Below are 16,009 nucleotides of genomic sequence, written 5' to 3' on the forward strand. Positions count from 1 at the left end.
TGTGAGAGAGGCTTTGTTAATATCCTAACTTCACTTTCCCCAGTCCCAGCAGTGGCCCTCCACTACATATTCATGGCTGGCTGCGCTCCTGATAAGAATACTAATGACGGGGTCCAGTCAGTTGGCTGGGCCCTCACTTGTATGGGTTCCAGACAACACCCCCTGCATTACTGCAGAAAGCATAATGAGTCTATTCACTCTTTATGATTTCATAGAAATATTATGCGTTGATAAAAAAAAGTTGCAAATCAGTTTTGTTGAATAATGTTCACCTACTGACACACTAAGCAAATCTTGTTCTCCTTACTTGCTTTGTTTGCTTGGTGGGCTGTGGGCTTTGAACCCAGGTGTCGTCTCATGTGGTCACTTCTCACATGTCCTCACATCATCTGTAAAGATTTAAATTTGTCAACTCATTCTATGATAACCTATATATTGTAAAATTTGATGAAGATAAATACGAACATTTTATCAACCTCATCCAGGACCATCTTGTTAAAATTCCTGATTAATTCAAATATGTTTGTGACTTGAATTTATTTATTTATTTATTTAAAATCCAAGATTCACTGCAAGCATTAAAGAAAGGTAAACTTCCTGAACCTGATGGTCTATCTGTATTTTTGGCACGCTCCTCCTGCAGGTGATGAAGACGTACCACATGTACCACACCGAGAGCATCAGTGCAGAGAGCAAGCTGAAGGATGCTGAGAAGCAGGAGGAGAAGCAGTTCAGTAAGTCCGGTGATCTCAACGTTAACCTCCTGCGCCATGACGACAGGCCTCAGAGACGCAGCTCTGTCAGGAAAATTGAGAAGATGAAAGAGAAGGTGAGTATGCCTAAGTCCTAGATAGTGTTGAGTTGAAGCACATACAGAGCTCCATTCAGCCAATCCCCTTGCTGGAAATCCGTAAACCGTCAGTTGGGCATTTAGGCTGGCTAAGCCCTTTAAGCAGTTTCTCCTCGATGCTGAGGAGGTTAGTAGAGTCTAGTGTTATGGATGTAGAGCCAGCTCTGTCTGTTGTGGGTCAGTTCTCTTGGGGAGAGAAAGAGAGAGAGACAGACGGACAGACAGAGCAGTAAGATGCTACAGACTCCCAGGAGCATGGGTCTGCAGCCAGACTGTATTCCAGGTCAATGAACCAACTGTATGGTTCCTCTGGTTCCAGCTTCTGCACACTTCCAATTCATGTTAATTCCTCTCTCTGCTCAGTACTACTCCCCCAACACAGTGGATGGCTGGTTGTCTCTGGAGCGCACTGTACTTCAAATACACACATGCATTTTTCATTCTGGGGTTTCATCTGGAATTTCTTCATGCAAATGAAACTCCATTATCTCTCAGGCGCAGGGAATCAAAAGACTGTCAGGCCGACAGCTTTTCTCCCTCCTCGGGCTGCCATCCACTGAGATGCTGCCTGGCATGGGAACTGAACACTATTTATAACTTGGTGTAGAAATGAGTATTCTTTTTCTCTGTGCCTTGTGACGTGTTTTTTAGACTGTTGAAGCTGCTTATTACTCTACCTGCAAACAGGTTTAAAGGAGAGGAGGGAATCGCAAAGAAATCTCTTCTCTTCTGACCTACTGCTGAAATCTGCATAATGATGGCTGTGTGAAATTGGAATAAAATGTCCATGTACAGTGACTTGTATAATTGAAATAATGAGCAACATGTCTCAGCTTTAGAATTAGGATGCTTTTGTTGCGCTTCAAATAGCAGTCCTGCCTTTTTGAGCCATGTCTGAATCAGTGTGTTGCTAAAGTCAATAAGAGTAAACTGCTTTTGTCAATACTGTTAAGTATCGGTTTGCAAACATCCAATATTAATGATATAGGTGAAGCTTATTGCTCATTCTTTTTGATGTCAATTGTAATATCTCCCAGTTTGATTGCAGGTTTGATTTTTGTCCAGTAAAACCGACTTAATGAAAAGTACTGATATTTCCAATTGTTTATGCTTTATATTGTTCAGAAATATAAGCATAATCGCATACCTTTATGTGAATTCATATGACTGAGTCCTACAGATAACCATGGTAGTGTGGCACAGTAAATTGAAGTTATATGGTGGATCACAATAAGACATTGAGAAAACAAATATGCAGTCTGCAATAAACACCTAAACAATTTAAAATGGTATTCATCATGCTGTCATTCAGTAAGTAAGCACACTTAATATACATCAACATTGGCACATTTTGTGACCACACAACCCACTAAAGCAAAAGCGTCTTTCATAGCTGCTTCTTTGTTAACATCTGCGCTGTGCAGCTTCTTGTGTTGGGAGACAGAATAGTGAGTGAATGCGAGCCTGGCTGTGCCATTTAACATGTTACTATCTTGAGGCAGCCTCTCTAGAACCTGTCTCCCCAGACCTTTTCCCTGCCATCTTTACCTGTCTGTTGGACCCAAAGCTTGAGCTGTCTACTGTTGCTATTACTGAGCAAATACTCAAACTCTCCCTATTGCTTAATTTTCCTGCACTGACGGTTTTTCCTGTATCTGCTCTGTCTCTTTTCTCCTTCCCCAGAGGCAAGCCAAGTACTCAGAGAATAAGCTGAAATGCACAAAAGCCCGGAATGACTATTTGTTGAACCTGGCAGCAACAAACGCTGTTGTGGCGAAATATTACATCCATGACGTCTCTGATATGATTGATGTAAGTATTCGATAGGCACATGTGTTTGTTTACATCTCTCAGCTGGGATTTCTGGTGTTGATTTAACACTGCAACACTGTCGCTTTTCTCACCATCTGTTCCTGTCTTTTTCAGTCTCAGCCTGTTAGCTGTTTGTTTTCAAGCTGCTCTGTTGGCCCCAATAAATGTATTTACCTCCATTTTCTCTATCTTAATTCCTGCACAACAAAGTAACACTGTTTGTTATGCTGGTGACTGACTGGCTTTTACATGAATATAGTGTTGTTGTACTGAGTAGTACCACCCAGCTGGCATTTCTAGGATATTTCTGACTGATGATTTCAAGGGACTTCATCAGTGTTGACAGAGGGAATGCTTTCTGCTTGGTCTCCTACTCCCATCTTCCTTGGTCTTGTCCTCTTCTTCATTTGTTATTGGTGATGCTGCTTTTGGGAGCTTTGCTGAGATACACACAGCCTGTCCTTGTGCTTGTCTGTCTGTCTGTCAGTGTCACCAACTCAGCTGTGTGACGGTACCGAGTAAAACACATGACAACATAGAAATATGACCCAGGATCTCTCTCTCTCTCTCTCTCTCTCTCTCTCTCTCTCTCTCTCTCTCTCTCTCTCTCTCTCACAGTAGTAGAGGAAGCTGCCTCTCTAAAGCTGACTCAAAGAAGCTGTAGGTTTTTGTGACAAGCAAAAACCTATAAAACCTAAAAACTCGGCTCAGTGTATATTATGTAGAGACTCAAAAATATAACATTTGAAAATCCCTTTCATTTTCTTTTAATCGACTGAATTTTATGTGGTGGATCTATTGATAGAAACACTAAGAACTTGAATAAAAGTCACTATTATTCAAAGTGCATTGCTAGAATAACCCAGTAGCACTGCTGGGGAAGTCTGTGATTACCATGGGTTAAAGGGTTGACTTTGTTTTGCAAACCACTAATGGCTGGAAGCCCGTCAAAGTCAGCTGGTGGGCAAAGGCTCTGTGTATGCAGGCATGAATGTGGCTAATGTGGTTGGCAGTGAGTTTTCAGCCCTGGGTTACCTGGCACCCGCTATCCTGCAGACAAACAGATGAAGATGAAGATTAAGAAGCCTTTATTGGTGATTGTACACAAGGTCATCGGAAACAGTCTTTACCTATCCCTCTTAGACACACATACAGTACATATAGCTCCCTCTTCAGGGAGGTCAGACTGCTGTGCTTAATGACACGTTGGCAGTGAAGGTGGGCACTGTAGATATAATATCAGAAATAGTCCAATCCCAACTAGAATACAGCTCATGGATTTCGGTACCAAACCAGCAACTTCCCATTTTCTGGTCAGATTCCCTCCACCTTGACCAACCTGCCAACCCAGCAATTTGCTAATTTCTTCCCTTTTCTCTCTGTGCCGGCTGCCTGCTGGTCACTGTGTTGCTACCTTGCCTGAGGCCAGACCACCATGTGGCACTGTGTTAGCCAAAGTCACAGATGCGTATTATCTAGGTCAAGCATAATAAGATATGATTTAAGTAATATTTCAATGATTGTAGGTAAATTTTCCCAAACTCAATGAACATCACATGTGCATTAAAACATGCTTGCAATTGAAATAGTCTGATGGGTTAGGCAAAGTGCAATGGCAATAGTCTGGAGGTAGCTGGGCACAGCATACAGAGACCCTGATTCATGGCTATCCCAGCCCCTTCGCTGGGTGACTTTGATGGGGCTGCTGGCTCCAGTGTCTGGCAACTGAAAGGGCCATGTCATCCCAAATCCTGCTGAGCTGCAGGGAATGGGATTGTGAGCATGATTGGTTTGGCTGCCACAAGCAGGGAAGAGGAGGATAAGGGTCTGTTTGTCATGTCAGAGTGTCTACCCACCACACATCAAAGCAGACATCCACGCAGTATGAAGTCAGCTTCGTCAATCAGCGTCATTGATATTAAACTGCGGAAGTGTAATTCAAACCAACAAGGCAATCAATTCCTCCAGTACACTGCCTGCCTGTGCATTAAAGATTGTAGGGCCTTACTAAAATTGACGAATAGTCATTACAGTCAGTCAATCAAATTTGGAAGTTGTAAGATATGTTGGTATGCTGGGATGAGTGAGGTTAGTCAGTGGTGTGCGAGTGTGTAAATTAAGCTTGTGACTGGAAGATAAAATTGATAAGGTGAAACTTAATGATCCCCATGGGGAAATTGCGTTGTTGCAGCAGCAAATAATAAGTAATAGGATACAGCAAAGAAAACAATTCCAATGCTAGAATGTGTTAAGTAGAATATATGAATTAAAAGTAGAACTTACTGAGACAAGAAAACAATGCAGAATATATAAAATATACAAAAATTATAGCATATATACAGCAAGTATATTCACATTAACAGGGCACAAGATTGCAGGTTTGAATTCCTAGACTGACTGGGAAAACCTGGGTGGTTTTATGAATAAAAACAACTCTCCACTCTCTTAGCAAGTAGCCTACCATCAATGTTCCTTTTTGCAAGGCATTCAACCAAATCTGCTCCAGTGGAGCTGCTCAGTTGTCAGCGGTGCCCAGGTGTGTTTGTGTGTGACCGTCCTTCCCCCGGCAACTATTCCTCCAGGCCACTGCAGCAAACAAGAATGTGTTCTTACCCAATGTGCCTGTATAAAAACTGGCTAATTTGCCAGTTATCACATCTTCAGTCTTCAGTCTACTGAACCATTTTGTGAGTGAGTGGTGCAATGGGACTTGAGCATCAAACTGGAGAGACTACTTCCTCAGTGCTAAAGACCATTTACTCAGTGATTCACAGAGCTGTCAGTAGCCTCAAGCTCCCTCTAAACCCCCTCACTCCTATCCTGTGCTTAATTAGGTTAGTTTATACATGCTCTATCTGATAAGGCACTGTAATTATCTTTGGTGTCCTACTGTGCCAGCCTCTGTAAGTCTATGAACTCCACTTCTATTTCTGAATGGTAACCTGTAACAGGACTTAAATTGGTATTTAGTCCATGAACATCCAGTCCAGTTAACATTGTGGCAGATGATGAATCGCACGAATTATACTGAAATGTGCAAATGCTAAAGACTTTCACACTCTTTCACTCTCCCTGTTACATAAATTTACATTGATTTGACAAATTAACTATTTAACAAGAAGTATTTTCCTGCTCTCCATTTTACTTGTATTGAATCCAATAAGACATCCAATAATAACACATCTACTGAGCGTTAATTATTAGATCTTTTTTCCCCTCCACAGTGCTGTGACCTGGGCTACCATGCTAGCCTGGCACGTACCTTCAGGACCTACTTATCTGCAGAGTACAACTTGGAGACGTCACGCCACGAGGGTCTGGACATCATAGAGAATGCAGTGGACAACCTGGACTCCCGCAGTGACAAGCACAAGATCATGGATATGCATAACCAGGTGTTCTGTCCTCCTATGCGCTTTGAGTACCTGCCACACATGGGAGACGAGGTGAGAGGCTTTGACTGCTGCAGCTCTCATGAGAAATTTGTTGATCGTCTAACATTGATATCACTGGCTGTGGTGAAATTTAGATTTTTTCAGGATCCATGGGGTCTGTTCCATTGCGTGGCCCATGCAAACTTCCCTCTGTCTTTCCCCTCAGGTGTGCCAGGTGAGCGCCCAGCAGCCTGTCCAGACTGAGCTCCTGATGCGCTACCACCAGCTGCAGTCTCGCTTGGCTACGCTAAAGATTGAGAATGAGGAGGTGAGGAATTATAGTATGGCTGTGTGTCTGTCCAGCACCAACACCCGCCAACCCCCCTCCACCATCACCCCCACCCCCACCCCCACCCGCCACCCCCACCTCCCCTTCCTGACCATCACCCCTCCCCACCTGCACCCCCCAGACAGAAAGCCCTGTCTCCATTTCCCCAGAGCCAAGGAGGAGGGCCACATGCCATCTGTTCTCATTGCAATTACACTCCAATGACCCTTGTTCCCAGGGAGCTGAGAATATATTTAGATTGTGATAGCGCTAATGTTACGTTTTCTATGAAGTTACATCTGTGATTGTATATTCTGTGATGAGGAGAGGGCTTCCTCGGTGAGAGCAGCAGACATGAAAGTGCGAATGGAGGTGATAATAAGCCTGGCCTGACAGACCCGCCTGCCTGTGCTCTGGCTCTTCCCTGTCTCCCTGTGTCTTGTGTACTGGTGTATAATGGACGAGCCTTGCCATTACTGGAAATGAGCTTTATCAATCTCAGCCCTAAACAAAAAGCCCCCTTCAGTCATTTTACATACAGCTTGTATCGTTGCCAGACACTCTTCATTTTCAGCTCTGATGTATGTCTGACCTGCGGGTTGCGCCGGACCTGTATGAGGAGAGAAAAAGCTGTCATTCCAGTGCAATCCAAGGTCATTTATTGTTTTGGGGGTCAATTTGTCTTTGATATGGATATGCTAGCACTGTAAATCACTCATACTTGCCCTTGAAACTGCCATCAGCTACTTCTGTTCCATTAACGCCTGAAAAGAATTGCCTTTTTCCTCATGAAGAGGATAATATGACTAAGACAGAGTAAGAAACAATGCGTCATTTATCATGCTCTTTGGTTTCTGCATTTGCGCAGGTGAGAAAGACCCTGGATGCCACCATGCAGACGCTGCAGGACATGCTGACGGTGGAGGACTTTGACGTGTCGGACGCCTTCCAACATAGCCGCTCCACTGAGTCCATTAAGTCTGTGGCCTCTGAGTCTTACATGAGCAAGCTGAATGTCGCCAAGAGGAGGGCGAACCAGCAGGAGACTGAAGTGTTCTACTTTTCAGTGAGTTCATGTCTGTTTTGATCTGTCTATTGATCCAAACTGTGACCGGCTGTCTGCTTGCTATGGTCAACTGCGCTCAGTTCGGGATATCGCAGTGCACTGCTTTTCAAAATCAAGCCATCAGCCATCATTTCCCCATACTCTGAAAATAGAAATTAAATTAACAATAGAACGGATTGAATTTGTGCTGATTTAAGTGACATTGAATTGTTTGTCTGGGCTCTTGTTTCATTGGATCAGCGCTGTTCACTCACTGTTGCCTTCATCTGACTTTATAGAAATTCAAGGAGTTCCTGAATGGCAGCAACCTCATCATTAAACTGCAGGCCAAGCATGACTTACTGAAGCAGACACTGGGTGAAGGTAAGGCCCTGTCTCATGTTCTCTTTGGTGTATGTGGTGTCTTTTAATGGCAGGCGCCTGACCTAGTGTTTCTTCCTCTAATTATGGCCCACAGAATCCTGTGACAGGTCTGTAAAATAGCTGCCCTCAGGGTTATAATGCAGGTTATAATGGTGTAGGTTTTATCTAATAAGTGGCAGTGAATGAAGTAGAGGAGGATACAAAGGCTTGTGTTTTTTTCTCGGAAGGTAACAGGAAGGAAAGAAGAAATGAGCGTTAATATTCAAAAGGGTTATCACACCAAAAAAAAGACTGCATCTCATTTGAGGTATCGATTCCCCTTTCTGCTTATTTCCACTGGTTAGAGAATGATGTGGTTGTTCTCTATATGGTATAGCCGCAGGGAGCGTCCTGGAGGAGCCGGATTTCATTTCCAGGCTGTAAGAGAAACCCCTCCCCTCCCAGGGGTGCCCTTGTCACCTCAGCCGTGAACAGTTTACGCCCAATCAATCAGCAGGCCCAGACCAGGCCCGTTTCAGCAGCTGCTCCTGCATCAGGGGTTCACCTAATAGAAAAGGGCATCAGGCAGAGACAGCTGAGGCCATACAACACACATGGTGCACACATCCACTGCAGGTCTCTAAATTTCACACCTAGCATACATTCATGCATGTGTGATTTACTTATTTACTTTGTTTTGACTTGTTTACCTCAAAAAAGTGTCCTTCTGTTTTCTTCTGAGCCCTGTGGCAAGCAACTACACTCCTACTGTATACTGTACACTTACACTCATATACACTCATTTCATGTCAACCTGGCACTCAGCTGGACAGATCTGTTTGTATGACCATGGAGTACAGAGCAGCTGAGAGTGTGTGTGAACATGGCATATGGTGGCTCCAGGTACCACCCATGTTTAATTATTCAGGTGATCAATCAGTGCTGCTCATTAGCCCTTTGCATCACGTCCAAAATAGTGTCTGTGTGTGTGTGTGCGTGTGTGCATGTGTGTGAGCATGGGAACAAGATGAGATTGACCATGGAGAGTGCCAAATGGCGCTCACAGCTCATCTTGCTTTTATAGATGAATAACATGGCCACCAGACAAGATGGTGCTAGGACACCTGCCAACCTGGGATACCCCTTGTTTCCCAGATAGGGACTCACCAATTCTCTTGTTCAATGAATCAGATTTGAACTTGTCACATATTATGATTGCAGAATAGATACCTCTTCTGTCTTTAAGGCCCTTTGTCATTTTTTGATATGAAATTAAGGCAAAATCAACACAGTCTGTGTTTTCGCTCATGCTTGAGAAACTCTGTAATTTTGGGGTTCATTGGCCAGAGGTAGACAGGGCTATCACTCAGTGGAATGATGAGAGGGGAAATGTGCTGTTATTTCTTCACATGAATGCTCCAGAGACCTGCTCCCATCTGCCAAAATGATATGTAGAGAAATGGGCTAGCCTTCGCTCTCTCTGTCCATTGTTAGCTGGAGTAAAGAAACAACAATGTTGGAATGCCGTTGTGCGATTGTTGCTTTTTGTACAATGGCTCCCTTCCAGTCGATGGTCCAGTCACTACTAGACAAAGACACCCTCTTAGTCCCAGTTCATAAAGCCATGCTCAGTTTTCTTTGAATTTACTTCATTTATGAAGCTGTGAAAGCAGAGCTGTTGTACTCTATATGAGGGCAAAATGTGCAGGATGTGTGTTATCATAAGCAGAAAAGAAAATGCTTCAACAAATGCCTAAAATTGCACACATTCTCCAATTAGCAAACCAAGTATAGCTGAGATTGATGGTGACTTTGTATGATGTGTTTTCATCATAAATGCTCAGAGAGTGTGTATCTGGCATTGTATATGCACATGTGCGTGTGTTGTTCACATTGTAACAAAAGGCTCAGTGAGCCGGCACAGACATCGCTCAGTGTCACCAGTGTTAGATGACCCCCTCCCTCCACATGCACACACTGCAGCCCCCATCCTTCTGCTTCACCCCCATCCCCTTTTCTTTGCTCTGAGAGAGGGCCTATGCCCCATAGGGTCCTTTAGATCCCCTGAGGTTTCTGCCACGACTGCTCAATAGCTTTGTCCCAAGAATGGTATTAGCACTGCACCATTCATCTCTCTTTCAATAGCCGTGTTGTCTCTCATTAAACCATTCAGTGGGATTGGACACTGGAGCAGGACTAAGTCTGAATAATGTGCACTATAAATACACTAATATTTTTAATGACATTTCCCTCTTGTGCTTTTTTCCACAGGGGAAAGGGCTGAGTGTGGAACTACAAGGTAAGATCTCCTATGATAAGTGAGCTATTTCTGATCCCTTTCAGCCATGAAGCACCTGCTTACTCCAGCCATTTCAAATGAATAGAAGAGAGTCAAAGAGAAAGGAAGACAAAAGCAAATCAAGAATTCAAAAGCATTCCAATTCACACAAACTGAAACTTATGTATTTGACAATATTACTGTAGCCTTATATACTGTAGTCAAGTACTGTAGTCAACAACTACAGTAGTTTCCTATCAATGTCCAAATTAATTCCATGCTCAATATGATATGTAAAAAGTGGCATCTCTGAATTGTGCATGGCTTTGCAATTGCTGTTGTCTTTCCCTAAAATAACATATACCTCTTCTTGCACAGATATTGTTATTGTGTTGTTATTGTGGCTTCTTTCACAATGAGTTGTCACAGATGTTTTTGAGTTTCATCTTGTCAAACAAAAGTTGTGTGTGCGTGAGCGAGAGCGTGTGCATATCTGCATGCATTTGCATGTGTTTGTGTGTGCTTATAGTGTGAAAGAAAACACTTTTAGCATTTTTTTTTTTGCATTTCTATATGACTATGAGTCTATGGTTAAAGAATGATACAGGAAATACATAATTCTATTTTCAGTAAGAAATCATATTATTCAAATTTCCGTCAGAGTTTAAATGCCCTGTAGCTGTTTGTTAGCTTTGGATCATACATGTAGTGCAGACCGTTGTCGTCTCCCACACTGTAACTGTAGGGGCAACATAAAATATCAGCAGGTGGTCTTTTTTTTTTTTTTTTATTAGCCTTGTTAATAATGTTCTCATGCAGGCATGCATCAGAGTCATTAACCTGTGCTGTGTTTTCAATCAGTCAAGGAAAGTGTTTTGTTAGAGATCCAAGCCTAGAGTCTTGGGCAACACAACCCCTCATTATTAGTTAGGGGTTAATTAGAGGGCAGACTAATCAGGTTTTTATAATAAAAGACCTGCGTAACAAAACATCTCCCTATGGTTTATTCTCAACATTTAAATAAAGATCACTCACGTTTTCCACCCCACACACACTTCCTTCACCTAAACAGAGGAGACTGTTTCTTCATACCTGCATTTCAACCTCCACGTTCCGTTTTACTGTTTCACAGAATATGGTGTTTTTGTTCCCCTTGTCCATCATTTCCCAGGCCCCCCACTCTCCCCCCTAAACCACAGAAAATGCGGAAGCCTAGGCCACGCTCCGTGTATAACCATAAGCTGTTTAACGGCAATATGGAGACCTTCATCAAGGTACCCTCTGGTGGTGGTGTATGACTGAGCAGCCCCTGTGGAGCTGGAGGGGAAGGCGACTAGAGCCTTCCCTCTCATTCTCTTCCTCACTCTCGCCTTCTGTTCCTCCCTCTTCCAGCTGCCCTTGATCATGATATAACGTCTCTGTTTAACCTCTAATCCTCCTCCTCCCTCCCATGGTTCTGCTGGTGCAGACATAGTGGCAGTCAGCTGTCTCTTTATTCCCCTGCAGAGCAATTTACCATCTATGGCTTTATTCTTAAATCCAGTCACTCTTTGTATGACTGAGAGACAGGAGACAGCGGTGGGTCTGCTTTGTCTCTCACTGCACCCAACCCTTACTGCATCCCTAGCTGTCCCATCGCCAGTCCCTGTGCCTAGCCTTCTCTAACTTCCAGAGGGGTCTCTCATCTGAGCTTTTCTAACTGTGTGGTTCTCTGCCTCCCTTCCTCTGCTCCTCCTTGCTCTGCTGCTTTCTGTCCCAGAGGAAGAAGGAATGCCCGTACCCGCATTCAGGTACCTCTATTGGGGGAGGGTATAGGTTGGGGCACAAGGCCCACTAAAACTACTAGACTAATAGTGATAATATACTGACTTCTGCTCCCCCCCTCACAGTTGTCCTAATGGGCTACACTTGCATGCTACTAGTGTTCCACAGCTGTTTGTTTTCTGTGACATCAGGATATGAATAACAATTAGTTTGATTTTTTAGTTTTATACTGCTCATGAATTTGGCTAAACGTAGATGTTTAGGAGCCATCAGGACCAGTCATTTAGTTTACTGTGGTAGAATACAGCCTTAGGCTGCTCAGTGTTGCATTTATTTATCATGGACTAGCTCAAGGCAATTGCTATACATATGTATGGAAAGGTCAGTATGTTTAATTCCTTATCAAGACATTGTATAGTTTATATCAGTGTAAAAGTTAATAGCAATTCTATGGGTTAGCTACTGATTTAGTCATTTTTTATTTCCCTTGCGTTTTTCTTATTATTTACATAATTTTCTTTCAGGATTCAGGTCAACCAATTCCACTTGTTGCTGAGAGCTGTATTAGATACATCAATCTCTATGGTAAGTCTCACATCATGCTCTTTGTGACTATCTCTGCTACTATCTCTGAATAAAAGGGTAGTTCGCAAACTCCTCCAGCCTCATAAGAAGTGACAGCAATTGTAGGACAAGGTCATCCATTTCCATAAATAGCCCCAGGTACGGCGACTGACTTATTCTGCTCTTACACCTCAGTCCCTGGCTCTCTCAGCTGGCTGCCATTGATATGACAAGCACATAACTGTAGATCACACATAGAGAGGTTTGAAAATCCTGTTGGTCTTTGTTTAGTCAGTTCAACCACCCCCACCCCCCTCATAACTCCTCCCTGTCTACCTTCACATCTGTCTTCAGCCCATTGCTGCAGCCTGGAGCCTGCAGGCCTTTCCCCTGGATCTGGACCTAATGAAACTCCAGAAAACTGATTAGGAGCTCTCTAACTGAAACCATATGCTGCAGCCACACTGAGGGGCCCTCTCCTGGAAAAAACGCATCTCCCTTTATGACTAGATTACATTTCCTGCTCTCTGTTGTGCGTTTCCAGTGGGCTTTCATGTAGCTGGCGTTAGGGTGGGGAGATAATGGTAGCCTGATTCTGACACTGAATCTCTGAATTCTGGGTTGTATTTCTGTGCTTTTAGGATTGCAGCAGCAAGGCATATTCCGGGTGCCTGGATCGCAGGTGGAGGTCAATGACATTAAAAACTCATTTGAGAGAGGTGAGTCGCTGTTTGTCTGGCAGTAAGAAATGACAGATGGAACTTTCCCCATGTTCACAAATGCTTTAACAGGATAAACCCATTAAACATGTCTCAAACGTCTGCCATTATTGATCATGATATTCACTTTTAAACCAGTGACAACACACTTTATTGTTGTGTCTTTTACCCAGGTGAAGATCCCCTGATTGATGACCAGAATGAGCATGACATCAACTCAGTGGCAGGGGTGCTGAAGCTCTACTTCAGGGGACTGGAGAACCCACTGTTCCCAAAGGAGCGCTTCCTGGACCTCATCTCTACCATCAGTGAGTTCATGTAGACCAGCTAACAGTAGGACAGAGCGGTATTCAGTGCCACAGTGGCAGTGAGCGGACTGGTCGAACAGTGCGGAGAGAGCACACCTTCCAGTTTCTCAGAAATTCTGCAGTGCTTTGTTGGAGGAGAGGGAGGCATGCAGTGCAGCACATGGAAACAATCTTAACACCAGGGCTCTCCGCCTGATATTTAACAGAAACCCAGTAGGAAGAGGAGAGTGCGGCCCACATCAGTCTGCCGTGTGTGTGCAGTCAGCGCACCACAGAATCCTTTCCCCCCCTGCTCCAAATAGCTTGATCACTCAGTTTGCCACACTGCTCTGGTGAAAGGCAGGAGCGGGCATCTATTAAAGTGTCAAATAACCGTTTTTAGAATCTCCCCTGACTTTTGCTTCGGTGCTGTATATGTCATGGCTTTATTTTTCTCCCATTAATCGCGGTGCGCAACAGTGTTATTATGACTCTCTATTCCTCTCCTCTGTGTTTCAGAGCTGGAGTCGGGAGCTGAGAGAGCACATCACATCCAGCAGATTATCGTGACTCTTCCCCGCACCGTCATAATCGTCATGAGATACCTATTTGCTTTCCTCAATCAGTGAGTTTGACTGACATATTGATTGATATTACACCCCAAGCCACAGCTCTTAGGTTATACGGAACTGTATGTAGAAGTGAGTTTATTCTATGCACCGTCAACAAAGATGTTATGTAACTGAATCTTAAACATTAGTTTTCATGTAAATTTCAGTGTCTTGTAGGATAAAGCCCTACTGAACAATAAATCAGACAGCAACAGAATAGCTTCAGTCAGATGGGAAGACAATTTCCAAAGATATATCGAACAGACCGCATCCTATTTATTACTAAATCTGTCTGCAGTGCTTTAGAAGTTATTTACGGTGCCGGAAACCCATGCCTCACTGAAGTAATATACCTGTCCTCTTTTAATGGATGTTATTAATGCTCCTTTTACCGGGTTTGCCTGCAGAACAAAGAGTTTGATTTCATATCCCAAGTTTTACTCTGCTGTTTTATGCCTCCTCCGCTGTTGGAGCTGTTCCAGCTGTGGCTTTACTGCTCAACTTCAACTTGTTGACATGTGCCAGGGCTGATTATGACTTCCTCTTAAAGCAGATGGCAACATAGATTGACTTGGCTAACAAGAGAAGATTATGGAATGTGCTGGCTAAGTTGATTTCTTGTAGGGGCTAGCTAATCAGACCACTTTGAATATTGTCTAACTACACTGTGCAATGAAGCACGTAATCTGTCAAAATGGAATTCAGGTGCCTTTGCTAGCAGTTGGATTTTAAAGAAATTTCGGGATTGATATTCTTCAAGTTGAGAATGTGACAATCTAATCCTTAATATAATGCACAATATGTACAACAACTCAGAATAAAAATAATACTAGGTAGAGAATGTAAATGAAATCCCATCCCTCAAAAACTGTCACAAGGTAGCCTTCATCAAGCTACTTCATCATCAGCTACACTAATGGAGCCGCTCAATGGCAGACAGCAGAAGACTGTTTGTACAGGACAAGTCGCAGGAGTGAATTAATGAAATTGATAGAACGTGAAGTAGGGTGGTACCGAAAAAGAGCACACATGCTCATTAAACCTACCTGTGAACATTTCCCCAGTCTCTCCCAGTACAGCGATGAGAACATGATGGACCCCTACAACCTGGCTATCTGTTTTGGTCCGACCCTGATGCCCATCCCAGACGGCCAGGACCCTGTAGCCTGCCAGGCGCATGTTAACGAGGTCATCAAGACGATCATCATCCACAACGAAGTCATCTTTCCTAGTCACCGTGAACTGGATGGCCCAGTGTATGAAAAGTGCATGACTGGAGGAGAGGAGTACTGGTAAGTATTGGCTAGACCAGAGGGTGAACACATGGGTAAAGTACATACAAATTTATATCTTGGGTTACAGTTACATCAACTTTGACTTATGGAGTTTGGAGGTTTATTTAAGAAGCTAAAATTAATGAGACATTTTATTATCTAATACCCAGCTTAAAGAGACTTACTGTTCATTAAAAAAAATACTTTTTGTGCTCCGCTAGCTTTATATCAGCGACAGCTTATTTGACTAGGTGCCAAAAGCTAAAAGGAATCAATATTTGTCTACAGATTTGGTCTGCAGTTGGATCAGGTCCAGCAACCTGAATCCTTCTCTTGGATTTCATATAAATGTTACAATTTTTACCCATTTTTCTGAAGAAGACATTCAGCAGACTTTGCATGACTTACCCTATTATGTAATTAACCCGTCCCTTGACTTCTCATTCTCCGGTGCAGTGACAGCCCCCACAGCGAGCCAGGGACCATCGACGAGGCTGACAACGGAACTGAACCGCACACCAGTGATGAAGGTCAGTGCCGTGATTTCTCTTTGTCCATGTAGTCATTATTTCTTTTCTTTTTTTCTTAAGAATGGGCTTTGTCACTATGACTATATTTTTTTCATGGCAGCTATGTCATTCTTTCTTTTCCTAGCTGACTGATTAGACCAAAGCACTGTAATTAAGATCCGAAATATACATGCTGTCATGCATATTTCTGATTAAATTAGACTTTAAGTG

The 16,009-nt window shown here is 43.3% G+C and overlaps 1 protein-coding gene across 1 annotated transcript in view; it reads left to right on the forward strand.

Annotated features, from left to right (window-relative positions):
* srgap3 (SLIT-ROBO Rho GTPase activating protein 3) overlaps positions 1 to 16,009 on the forward strand; it is a 60,683-nt gene that overhangs the window by 36,503 nt on the left and 8,171 nt on the right. Inside the window, exons 5-18 of the mRNA XM_071925948.2 lie at positions 644 to 829; positions 2,534 to 2,662; positions 5,887 to 6,108; positions 6,263 to 6,364; positions 7,233 to 7,430; positions 7,709 to 7,793; positions 10,044 to 10,071; positions 11,222 to 11,324; positions 12,339 to 12,399; positions 13,020 to 13,097; positions 13,271 to 13,405; positions 13,904 to 14,009; positions 15,060 to 15,287; positions 15,726 to 15,799. Coding sequence (XP_071782049.1) covers positions 644 to 829; positions 2,534 to 2,662; positions 5,887 to 6,108; positions 6,263 to 6,364; positions 7,233 to 7,430; positions 7,709 to 7,793; positions 10,044 to 10,071; positions 11,222 to 11,324; positions 12,339 to 12,399; positions 13,020 to 13,097; positions 13,271 to 13,405; positions 13,904 to 14,009; positions 15,060 to 15,287; positions 15,726 to 15,799 — 1,735 coding nt within the window. The remainder of the gene's footprint in view (positions 1 to 643; positions 830 to 2,533; positions 2,663 to 5,886; positions 6,109 to 6,262; positions 6,365 to 7,232; positions 7,431 to 7,708; positions 7,794 to 10,043; positions 10,072 to 11,221; positions 11,325 to 12,338; positions 12,400 to 13,019; positions 13,098 to 13,270; positions 13,406 to 13,903; positions 14,010 to 15,059; positions 15,288 to 15,725; positions 15,800 to 16,009) is intronic.

Source organism: Centroberyx gerrardi, chromosome 5 (assembly GCF_048128805.1).
Source record: "Centroberyx gerrardi isolate f3 chromosome 5, fCenGer3.hap1.cur.20231027, whole genome shotgun sequence".
Lineage (NCBI taxonomy): Eukaryota > Metazoa > Chordata > Actinopteri > Beryciformes > Berycidae > Centroberyx > Centroberyx gerrardi.